Here is a 13104-nt window from a genome sequence, read left to right on the forward strand (position 1 = left end):
CCGCAAACAACAACTGATTTACCTCCCATTCATGGCCATTCTCGTCTACCAGTTTTAATCCTCGTCCAAGCACTCGAGCATTCGCCTCTCTCACCACTCCATCAACATACAAGTTAAACAACCACGGTGACATCACACATCCCTGTCTCAGCCCCACTCTCACCGGAAACCAATCACTCACTTCATTTCCTATCCTAACACATGCTTTACTACCTTTGTAGAAACTTTTCACTGCTTGCAACAACCTTCCACCAACTCCATATAACCTCATCACATTCCACATTGCTTCCCTATCAACTCTATCATACGCTTTCTCCAGATCCATAAACGCAACATACACCTCCTTACCTTTTGCTAAATATTTCTCGCATATCTGCCTTACTTTAAAAATCTGATTCATACAACCCCTACCTCTTCTAAAACCACCCTGTATTTCTAAGATTGCATTCTCTGTTTTATCCTTAATCCTATTAATCATTACTCTACCATACACTTTTCCAACTATGCTTAACAAACTAATACCTCTTGAATTACAACACTCATGCACATCTCCCTTACCCTTATATAGTGGTACAATACATGCACAAACCCAATCTACTGGTACCATTGACAACACAAAACACATATTAAACAATCTCACCAACCATTCAAGTACAGTCACACCACCTTCCTTCAACATCTCAGCTCTCACACTATCCATACCAGACGCTTTTCCTACTCTCGTTTCATCTAGTGCTCTCCTCACTTCATCTATTGTAATCTCTCTCTCATTCTCATCTCCCATCACTGGCACCTCAACACCTGCAACAGCAATTATATCTGCCTCCCTATTATCCTCAACATTCAGTAAACTTTCAAAATATTCCACCCATCTTTTCCTTGCCTCCTCTCCTTTCAACAACCTTCCATTTCCATCTTTCACTGTCTCTTCAATTCTTGAGCCAGCCTTCCTTACTCTCTTCACTTCTTTCCAAAACTTCTTATTCTCTTCATATGAATGACCTAATCCCTGACCCCACCTCAGGTCAGCTGCCCTCTTTGCCTCACGTACCTTGCGCTTTACTTCCACATTTTTCTCTCTATATTTTTCATACTTCTCTATACTATTACTCTGCAGCCATTCTTCAAAAGCCCTCTTTTTCTCTTCCACTTTTACCTTCACTCCTTCATTCAGCCATTCACTGCCCTTCCTCATGCTGGCTCCAACAACCTTCTTGCCACACACATCACTTGCAATCTCAACATAAGGTACAAATTGTAAATATGTAAATGAACAGAAACGAAATAAGAGGAACATACAGTAAGTCCAGCAAACATTTATTTATGAATACCATAGAGAATATAAGAAAACTGATAGTCTAGTCCTCAGGAAATCATATAAAATGGTGAAATTAAAATACATTATATGGAATAGCTTTCCCTAAAATTTTTGATGAAAAGGTAAATAAATAAGGACCCATGTCAGAAAAGGGTCACGTACAGGACTGTACATGCTTGCCTAAACATGTAAAATGGACTTTTATTAAAAAAATCTATCTGAAACATGAAATATAGATGCTCTCCAAGACAAAAATGTAATAGGTTGAATGTCTACAATTCCAAGCCTAGAGGTCAAGAGTCAGTCACAAGGCCCCTTCAGTAATGATATTAAACTTTCTTAAATACCAACCTTTGTTGTAAATATTTTTCCGTTGTTGGGTCATCTTTCAAAAAAGAATGAATGCTATTGTAGTAATCCACACGGAATCCTGGCTTTAATCCACACATCTGCTTCTCACGAAGAGCTAGGTAACGAATCTGTAAAAAGTCACATAAAAATTTCTACTAAGAAAAGGACAATCAGTATTACTTTCATTCAAAAGTCCCCTGAAGTACAGAACATGACTATGACAAAAAGCCAAGAAATTTCAGTATTAAAATATTTTCTTTAGTGAAATGTAATTCTTTCGTCAACATTTTATAGTTTCCACACCAAACCTACATCTTACAAGCACAGTAATATAAACTGCACTAATATGACAAATTCGAAGATAATTTGTATTTTTCCTAGCCATACAAACCTTAGCTATTTACATTGGGTTTACCTTTTAGCGCAGCTGAAATGGCGAGCCATTAGAATTTAACGAGGGTGTATTACCCCCGCGCTAGTTAGCGGGGGGGGGGGGGGGGGTAGGGGAGTGGTAGCTAGCTACCCCTCCCCCCCCCTCACACACAGATGAATGCTGACTTTCACTTAGAGGTAGGATTTGTCTTGGGGGACAGGGCTGGCGGGCAAATATGTGTAAATAGCTAAGGTTTGTATGGTTAGGAAAAATACAAATTATCTTCGAATTTGTCATTTGTTCCGTAACCGAAATACAAACCACGCTATTTACATTGGGTGAATGAATGAATGATTTAAAGTTTTCAGGCATCCTGACATCTAAGGTCATTGACGCCGGTAACATTTAACTTTTACATTGGGTGACTTACCCATTAGGTAGGGTGGAAAGTCCCCAGCCATACTGGCTTTGGCTTTACCCGGGGACTCAGAATCCGAGTGAGTCGCACTCGAGAAAAGGAGTCCCTGCACCTCACAAGTTCCTTGCTCCGCAAGGAACCGTGTGGCCTACATAAGCTTGTGTGTGAAGGAAGAAGTGTGACCTGTCCTAGGCAGTTGACCTGGAGTTCCAGAAGGAACTCTGGGTTAGGACGTTCCTAATACCACCTCGTCAGGGTATGGGGGACGCGACAGTATTGATTCAATACTCGGAACACAAGGAAGCATGGTTTACCTGCAGAGGTTCGAGGTCAGCTATGCAGACACCAGGATGCTGCTTCCCCGTAGAGGGGATGATGAAGAAAGAAATAAGGGCCAGACATACTTCTTTCGTTCATGCAGACTAAAACCTGATAACAATGCCCTCAACCTTCTGCTACCTGTCCAAAAAGGAGCCTGAGGTTAGACCAGCTGTTGTGTAGCCACCACAGAGCGATAGAAAACATATCGAGACTCATTCTGTATTGCGAATGACCAAATGCAAACAAATTGAACCAGCTATTAAGGAGGACCAACTGTAATTGTCATTTCAGAGGATCCTGAGACATGGTTCAGCATCAAATCGGAGAAAGATCTTGAAATATCAACATAGAACGCTGAGAATAAGAAAGTAACAGTTGCCCTGCAACTAGAATATAACAAGAGCACGGAGCATACGTGCATGATGTCCTATCACATGGAGGCCGATGGCGTGGAAACCAACAAGTGTGTAGATCCCAGGTGCACTGAGGATCTGTTAGCATGAGACAGGTGTGTTAGAGGTCTATGAGGAGACGGTCTGCGACACCATCACGCTCCTTGTTGACGTCATCACCTTTATGTTCATTAATAGTGGAGATCATGCACGTGCATCTCAGTTGCGTGTGCCAGCCACGTTTGCTTGGAAGGAAGTACTGTATGGTCCAAATCCATACACATAGAGACCTTGCACATGGAGAGCTGTCTTGCAGACTGTTTCGAGATGGCCTGTTACGTTACGTCCTCACATAGCTCGTATGAGGAAGTAGCCCTTCCTCCACATTCCTTCAAATAGGCCATCATCTTTCTTGTTGACTCTCAGGAATTGTCTGGTAATAGGTGTGTGAACAGCTTTACCATCTACAATACTGCTTAGTGCAGGGTAAAACTTAGTATGTACCACTCAGTGCTGGGCACTATCTTAGTATGCACTGCTCCCTCTGGTACGCACTGTTCTTATGTATGCAGAAATAGATCGTTGTTACACACACAGCTACATTGATTGGTCATCTTTAAAGATGTCTTCTTTTTCGGGAGGAGAAACAGCACTCAGTCAGGGGCATTGCAATCAGTATAAGACAGAGAGCTATGCATGCTGACATTTCCAGAAAGCCTTCCCCATAGTACAGGACTAAACACAGGTGTAGAAGCGGCACATACTGATGTTTCTTCACATTAAGGAACGATTCTAGGCACTCACTCCTTCCCTACCTCTCCCAAAAGAGAGATTGCCCAGGATGGACTGATGAAGGGCAGCTGGCAGTATGTGCTCAGATCCTTACGAGAGTTGCGCATGCCAATATTCATCCCCACTATGGGACAACTCTAGGCACCTATTTCTTCTGGTATGAGATCAAGCACAGGTAAAAGGTGATAAACACATATACCTAGTACACTACTAATTGTCGCTTGTCTCGTGCACATGACTGACAATGAGAAACAAGGAACAAAAAGTATTTGGCGACATTGTTGCCAAGAGGCAGTAAGACACATCAAATGCTCAACCTCCAAATATCTGAAGACAGAGCAAATTCAAAAACAATTATTCTGCCAAAATGGGAGGGAAGAGGGGACAGGTAGTAGGTAACTTATGCGTATGAGGTGAGCTAACTGAATTTCTGTGTTAGGCAACTTGGACTTATGACAAACGCCAAACAATAGTGCCAACATTAACCAAGAACATCTGCTGACTGACTCCCAGGAACTGTCGCCAAGCGACATCTAGGCATCGGCAGGCAGAGATTCGCTTGACAACGAAAGCGTCTGGTCAGTCTGGTGCTAAGTGACATTTGGGGTTATAGATGATGCAAACCAATGTTGCTACACCAAACAGTAGACTTAATCATTGTCACTTATCTCAGGTGACTGTCTGATGACGAAAAGCAAGGAACCACGAGTAACTGGCGACACTGATGCCCAGTGAGTCGTAAGGCAAATACTGCTCAACCTCTGTTTGGCTCAGAAAGGAGTAACAAGGATTAAATTTATACCTAACAACTATCTCGTCGCCCAGCCGTATCATACAAGAACCCTTTAACCAAACACCAAGAATGACATTCTAAAACTAGCTAAATATAGTAATACAAAATAAACTCTTGTAGGTAAAGGAAAAATTAAGACTCCTGCCTGACAACCTCTCCTGGCGATACCAGCGGACCCAAGAACCAAGGTCACCAAAAGCCATAGAGACAGACTATGATTAATAGAGGTAAAGACGTAATGACCCTTAAGATCAGATTATGTAATGATCTTCCTAGTCAGGCAGTTAAATCAGAAAAACTTCAATGTTTGATCTAGCAGCAAAAGTTTCCTTTTGAACGAGCTGACAAAGGATTTTATGTTAACATGACCGAACTATCTGACATTGTTACTGGTCTTAAAATTTTCTATATTTATTACTAGTTACTTCTCTTGAACATTATTTCCATTACACACTGAGCTAGTATCCCTTGTTGGAGGCTTGGTCTTAAAGCACTCAGCCCATCCAACCAGGGTAGCAGCTCTGCTACAAGCAATGATAATAATATAAAGAAAATTTGACCAAATCATCTCTTGAGCATAAATACTGACATAAAGGATACGCGATTGAAAAAAAAAACTTCTGAGAAGATCCCTTTAGAAATTAAACGAAAGGGAGGAGGGGGATCGGATTTTTGCATAATTTGAGGAATAAACTTTACACTAATTCACAAACCTTCCCAACATCATTGTCCCTCCAAAAACCCAATAGACCCTTAAGAGTAACCTTCCCAGTCCCCTTGCTAAGGATTGAAGACTAACCATCCCAGGTCTAACAATTAATCTAAAACCCTCTATCTCCACCTAAACACTCTCTGGCACCGTTATGGGAACACACAGGGATTTGTTATGCAATTTACCGTCAGGCACCTAGGGTTCGCAAAAGGGGAACTCAGTCGTATCTTTACCTTGGTTACAGTCGACAGGTACCTGATGGGAGTTAAAAGAGAATGCTTATTAGCATTCATAAAAAACGGATTTTGAGCGAAGCGAAAAATCTATTTTTGGGTAAGATGGCCATGTCGTCCTGATGGAAGTTCCTCTAAGGTAGCTTCCTAGGGTATATTACAACTACGGCGATATTCCCAGAGAATTTACCTTAAGGTACCCAGAATTCTAACTCCTGGAGCGAATATCCCTAATAAAAGAATCAGGGATATCGCAAAATATCAGCGGACGTATTCTTGACACGCCACATGGCAATCTGTACCCCGAACAGAGTTAACACTTCGTAGGGGTCAAATGGCAAGAAAACGAAAACGATAAGAAAGGGGGGAGCCGTTCGTAAGGCATCTCTCTTCCCCGTTTCGTAAGCGTGCCCTGCGCCGCTCGCGGCGCCATCTGTATTCCTTGTAGCGATACACGAGGTGCTACAGATACTGTATGTAGGGAGGGGTCCTACAGCCCTTTCCCTTTTTTTTTTTTTTTTTTTTTTTTTTTTTTAAAGGAAAGGGGCAGGGCGGGTCCATCAGGACGACATGGCCATCTTACCCAAAAATAGATTTTTCGCTTCGCTCAAAATCCGTTTTTTGGGCTCAAGCCATGTCGTCCTGATGGAAGTGTACCAGAGCATTACTGTATCTGTGGATTCTCAAAACGTGCCGCACTCCTCAGAAATATTTCCCTAGTCAACTCGACCGAGAGACCTAAGATGTTACCGTTATACATCTTTTCACTAACCATAAACCATGATAGCGCTTCCTGCCCCCTACAGGAAAGAGTCCTACTAGACTCTGGGAAGGAACGAAGAGTACATATACCTATGTATGAATCACTGGCAAGCCCATATAGTGGTCTCACCCTATATGAAGTAAAGCATAGTCTGTAAGGAACTACAGCATCAAAAGGAAATATCGACCAACCCCATGGTCGAAACTGAGTTGGACAAAAGGTTTATATCTGTGTAAGAATAAACTTGCTGCCGCTACCGTCCTCTGAGAAGGATGGAGCCCTTTACACTAAGGAAAGTATAAACCAATGCAACAAGGCTTGCATCAAGGAACAGGCTATTATAGATATCCCCGATTAATGTACATAGGCTGAATGCTCAATAACTGATAAGAAATTGACATAGGTGAAGGAGACGCAAGGTTCCCGAGAACAAGTTTATTGACAAACAATAAATAGACATGGTTACCACAATTATATACATATCATCGGTGGATAACCAATAATTTGCACAAGTACGGTAGTAAACAGATATATGTTTATCTGAAAGAAAACATTAGAGCCACTTTTCACGTACCAAGGTATCAAAGTTAAAAGTCCATGTTACTAGCCACTGACATTAGCGTCAAAAAAGCTCGGCACACATGTCTGTACTTATGCTAAATTCACCTTAAAGACGGAACAGTCACTGTGGGCACCCGGTGCCCTCACTCCCAGATATAGCACCGCATATAACTATACACTCACCCTGGAATTAATAGTCCCAATTAAATCCACTGTTCCTCGCAGAGTTAAACAGCAGGGTTAACGACGCAACCAACTACTACCACAGACCTCTTTAGCTGCTCCACTTGCTTAGCATAGTGGCGAAAGAACACCCTGGAAGACTTCCAGCCAGTATATGAACGAAGGTGTTCAAAATCCATAAAGTTAAAGAAGTTTAAGAATGAAGCAACTTTCCTCGGATCATGACCTGCGGGTGAACTGTCGGGATCCGCTCTGCGAATAAAGTATGTAATTTTCGCCCTGAGTTGTTTCAAAGATAAATTCGAGCCCGATGTTTCTCCTCTGAACAGTTGACCCCCTTTGAAGTCTGAAGTTCTACGAGGATAGACCTTTAGGCATTCTACGGGACATAGAGATGCATCTTCTTTCAGAGGGCAGATTCTCCAGGGACCCCACCTGTTGGTGGGCAACTCGTTCTTAGCGAGAAAAGTAGGGTCCGGAAACAGGTTCAGTTCTCCCCCATCCAGGAACTGAACGCGGCCCTCATCTCTCGAGAGGGCTACAATCTCACTAACTCTGGCCCCGGACGCGAGTGCAAAAAGGAAGATAACCTTTTGAGTCAAATCCTTCAGTGCACACTCCTCATTATTCAGTAATGAGGCGAAATGAAGGACTTTATCTAAAGACCATGAAATAGGCTTTGGAGGAGCTGAAGGTCTAAGTCTGGCGCAGGCCTTCAGGATCTTATTAAAGATTTCGTTAGCGAGGTCTACCTGGAAGGCGTACAGAATGGGCCTTGTCAAAGCAGACTTACACGTAGAAATCGTGTTAGCTGCCAGCCCTTGTCCGTGGAGGTGGATGAAGAAGGACAGGCAGAAATCCGTCGAGATCTCATGCGGATTCTTCTCTTCGACAAAGGCCACCCATTTTTTCCAAGCAGACTCGTACTGCCTTCTAGTAGACTTGCACTTATATTCCTCCAGGAAGTCAATGCTGTCTTTCGAGATCCCGAACCGCTTCTTCACCGCTAGGGAGAGAAAATCATGAGCTGCAGGGTTCGGGTTTTCTGTAATGAAGCGTAGACAGTCGACTTCTGGACTCGCTGGGACAGAACTGGGTCCGGGAGTGGCAGAAACTTCAGTCGTAGTTCCAGAGCCAGAGGGAACCACACGCTGTTCGGCCACTTGTGGGCCACTATCGCTGCTACTCCCTTGAAGGACCTCAGCTTGTTGAGGACCCTCAACAGAAGGTTGTGAGGGGGGAACAGGTAGATCCTGGACCATCTGTTCCAATCGAGGGACATCGCGTCCACTGCTTCCGCCAAGGGGTCCTCGTACGGGGACACATATCGCGGCAACTTCTTGTTGTCCTTCGTCGCGAAGAGGTCTATCTGCAGTTCTGGGACTTGACTCGAGATGAAGGAGAATGATCCTGCGTCTAGGGACCATTCCGACTCTATCGGTGTAACCCTGGATAGAGCGTCCGCTGTCACATTGCGGACTCCTTGAAGGTGAACTGCCGACAGGTGCCACTTCTTCTTCTCCGCCAGTCGGAATATGGCCAACATCACCTGGTTGAGAGGTGGGGACCTCGATCCCCACCGATTCAGACATTTCACAACCACCTCGCTGTCCAGTACCAACCTTATGTGGATCGAGTGACGCGGGGAAACTTTCCTCAGGGTAAGAAGTACTGCCATAGCTTCTAGAAAGTTTATGTGAAAGGTCCCGAATAGCTTGGACCAGGTCCCTTGGACCTTCTTCCGATGAGAGTGACCTCCCCACCCTTCCTTTGAAGCGTCTGTGTGAATCGTCACTGACGGGGGAGGTGGCTGAAGAGGTACCGACCTCTTTAGACGACTGGCCTGAGACCACGTTCTGAGAAGAGAACGTAGCCGAAGCGGAACCGGTATCCTCAAGTCCCTTCGCGCGTTTGATGCAAAGCTTCTCCAAACTCCGGCTGCATCCTTTAGCTGTGCTCTTAGCACCGGGTCTGTTACCGACGCAAACTGAAGAGAGCCCAGAACCCTCTCTTGTTCGCGTCTTGATATCCTCTCGGAATCTAGAAGTCTCTTGACAGACCCCGCTATCTCCTTCCTTTTCGACATCGGGATGGAGAATCGGTGTGACACTAGGTCCCAGTGAATTCCCAACCACTGGAACCTCTGAGATGGAGAAAGACGAGACTTCTTTCTGTTGATCTTGAACCCTAGATACTCTAGGAACTGAATCACCTGTAGGGAAGCCTGCAAGCATTCCGCCCTGGATGCTGCCCACACCAGCCAATCGTCCAGGTAGGCTACCACCTGGATCCCTTTTAGGCGTAACTGTTTGAGCGCTGCGCTCGCAAGCTTCGTGAAGATCCTTGGGGCTATGTTTAGCCCGAAAGGCATCGCTCTGAAGGCGTAAAGTCTTCGTTGTAGCTTGAATCCTAGGTAGGGGGAGAGACGGCGACTGATTGGAACGTGCCAATAGGCGTCTGACAAGTCGATGGAGACGGTAAATGCCCTCTTGGGCAGTAAGGCCCTTATGTGTTGCAACGTTAACATCTTGAACTTGTGGTTCACTATGAACTTGTTGAGTGGCGACAAGTCCAGAATGACTCTGAGTTTCCCCGAGTCTTTCTTGGGAACACAAAACAGCCTCCCTTGGAACTTGATGGACTTACCCTCCGGATCACCTTTTTCTCCAACAGTTCTTGAATGTACTCCTCCAAAACGGGGGTGGAGTGTTGGAAAAATCGAGGGCACGGGGGCGGAGTGCTGTACCAGTTCCAACCCAGTCCATTTTTGAGCAGGCTGTGGGCCCAGGGATCGAAGGTCCAACGATCCCGAAAGTACTGTAGTCTCCCTCCTACCGGCATCACTTCACTTTGACTGCTGCCCTGCAGTCTTGCCTCCTTGGCCGCGACCACCTCTGGATACCCTTCCCCTTGAGGGGCGTCTAGACGAGCCTCTGGCTGCTCCTCTAGGCTTTGCTCGAAAGGTGGTAGACTGCCCTTCGAACACTGGGTTGAATGCCGGGGATGGCGAGGACACGGCCTGGGGCACCCATTGGAAGGTGGTCGGGGCCTGGGCTACCATCTGGGGCACCGGAGGCAAAGCCGATTGTTGCTGCTGCTGACGTTGCGGTCTGAAAGGCTTGGCTGGGCGGGGAGAAAACCTAGATTTCTTCGTCTTCCCCTTCGGTTGGGGACCCTCATCGGGGGAAGACTTCCTCTTGAGGAACAGGCCCCACTTAAGGAGAAGATTCCTATTCTCCGTGGCTGCCTTGTCCACCACCTCCTTAACTACATCACTGGGGAAGAGATCTTTGCCCCAGATGTTGGATGAGATCAATTTCTTCGGTTCGTGCCTCACTGTAGCCGAGGCGAACACAAACTCCCTGCAGGCCCTCCTCGCCTTGACAAAGCTATAGAGGTCCTTTGTCACCATGGCCAGATGGGTCTTGGCTGTCACCATGGCCAGATGGGTCTTGGCCATCACCATGAACATTTCATGGACCTTGGGGTCACTTGCCATTGTCTCCATGGTTGTCTGGAGAGACATCGAGGCTGCCAGACGCTCCTTTGTCTCGAGCTCCCTTCACAGAAGGAATTCAGACAGCTTAGGGAGGTTTTCGCCGAACTGCCGACCTGCGATATCGGCGTCCAACTTCCCAACCGAAAAGGTAAGATGGACGTCCTTCCAGTCCTTGTTGTCCATCGGCAAGGCTAAAGACAAAGGCTTGCATTCCTCCAAGGAGGGGCATGGTTTGCCAGCCTCGACTGCCTTCAGAACGGCCGCGAACCCTTTCTGCAGAAAGGGGAAGGCCCTAGCCGGAGAGGATACGAAGGAAGGGTGCTTCTTACTCAAGGCAGCAACTTTCGAGTTCGAGAAGCCCCTCTCCTTCATTGCAGACGCCAGCGAAGCTTGGGCCTTGGCGTGATCCAAGACGATCACCTCCTTCGGCTCCGTCTCCTCCTTCGAGGCCGGTTCCTTCTTCAGACGGACGTAACAGTCCGGATAGGCCCCTCTGCTGGGCCAGAATTCCACCTCCTCAAGGGGAACTGAACCCAGCTTCTCCGACATGACGATCTTCCCGACCGTCATCGGCATGTGCTCGGCATACCTCCACGGGTGGGCATCCGACCACACAGGAAGGTCTTTCACGTTGAGCTTTTTCTGAGGCCCACGTGATGCTGCAATCCTCTGCATCTGTAGTTCCATTGCAGCTGCCTTCTGATTGTTCTCCTTCTGCATTTGCTGTATCATGCCAACAATAGAGGAGAGAGCTTGTCCCAGCTCTGGTGGAAGAGCGGACGAAGTAGAGGGGATAGATTCAGGGGCCTGAACCGGAGCGTCCGATGGCACGGCATCCTCTTCCTCCACGACGTTCGGATCTTGATCCTCGTCCTCGCCCCCTGCGAGGAGGTCCTCTTCCGCCCGTTCGGACATGTCCGACATCTTGTCGTCCAGCTGAATGTCTTGCATGGCATCCGCGACTTCAGCATCCACGGGGATCTGGACGAGAGGGATCTCCGGCCGAGGCTGGGGGACGACAGCATCAGCAGAAGCCTTGGGAAAGAGGTACGCCCTCATCTTCTCACTTGGAAGATAAGGTCCAGAGGTATTCTTTTGGAAACCCCTTACCCAAACACGAAGCTTCTCCCTCGCTGCATCCCTTGACTCCGCCGACCTAGGGGAATCAAAGGCCTCAGCTAGCAGGTTAGTACACACTGAACATACCTGAGGGTCCCAGTAACGGAGATCATCCTTGGAGGCTGCGCAAGCCGCGTGCCTCCTACACGAATCATGCCCACAGAAGTTCCTACTGCGGACGTTGCAGAAGACGCTACCGCACTTCGGATGTTCCTCCTGTAAAAGAAGAAAATTTCCATGAATATCAGGTGAATTTCAATTCACATGTATATACAAGCATGTACAAAGTTTAAAGGAAAGACACACACTTGTGTTTCCCACACAGTCACTTGCTGTAGCCTTCCAGCAATTAAAATCAAATGGTTAGTCTTTGCTAGAATAACCAAAGTAAATGTTTCCCAAGGGAAATAGGTGTAGCTCACACCTAAGGTGAGACTTTAACATACTGGCTAAAGACAGAAAGAACTCTCTTTCCATCTCTGTAAGGCAACACCAAGTGACTGCACAAAGCAACACAAGCATGTTAGAAAATACAGTGTTGTAACATTACTATATCATAGCCTCTCCCCACAGTATATGCTATACAGGGGAATACTGATACAGTATATGGGGTGGCGTGCCGGCCGGCACCCCCCACAGGTAGGTCTCAAGTATACAACTTAAGAACTCTAAGGCGGCAGAACTCTAGTTCCGATATCTGTGCCGGCCGGCAGTGACTGCCGGCCGGCAGCTACACTAGGTGGCGCCCGGCTGCCGGCCACCACTCCCAGTGGCCAGCAGACAGGGCGAGGTAAAGGCCGGCCGGCAGAGGTAAACAACCCATGCCGGCCGGCAGCCACGCTAGGTAGCGCCCGGCTGCCGGCCGCCACTCTTAGCGGCCGGCAGACGAGTGAGGAGACCGGCCGGCAAAGGCATGTAGCCATCGCCGGCCGGCAGCGAGAGAACTAGAGAACACCAACTGCCCGGCTGCCGGCCACTAGGCTGGCAGTCGGCAGAGTACAACACACAAGAAGAAAACAGAATGGGTGCCGGGCTAAGAGGCTATACTACCTCAACGCCCAACACCCGAAAGAGTGCTGAAAGGAAGAGGAGAATCTAATTCAGGCTTCCTAACCACTGCCCACTGGATCTACAGACAGGCGTGGATGAGGGACCAAGGGAGGACCGGGCAGCACTCAAGGTAACAGGTCCTCTGCCGGCCGGCACATTCTGCCGGCCGGCAGGGAACCAAGTCAGCTCCCCATCCTAACCTGTGCTAGGTACGGATGTAGGAAGG

General features: G+C 47.0%; 1 protein-coding gene across 4 annotated transcripts in view; it reads right to left on the reverse strand.

Annotated features, from left to right (window-relative positions):
* LOC137620766 (uncharacterized) overlaps nucleotides 1–13104 on the reverse strand; it is a 256783-nt gene that overhangs the window by 148723 nt on the left and 94956 nt on the right. For all 4 annotated transcript variants that reach the window (XM_068351178.1, XM_068351179.1, XM_068351177.1 and 1 more), the window contains exon 3: nucleotides 1670–1797. In XM_068351178.1, the coding sequence (XP_068207279.1) occupies nucleotides 1670–1797 (128 nt within the window). The remainder of the gene's footprint in view (nucleotides 1–1669; nucleotides 1798–13104) is intronic.

Source organism: Palaemon carinicauda, chromosome 27 (assembly GCF_036898095.1).
Source record: "Palaemon carinicauda isolate YSFRI2023 chromosome 27, ASM3689809v2, whole genome shotgun sequence".
Taxonomy (NCBI): Eukaryota; Metazoa; Arthropoda; class Malacostraca; order Decapoda; family Palaemonidae; genus Palaemon; species Palaemon carinicauda.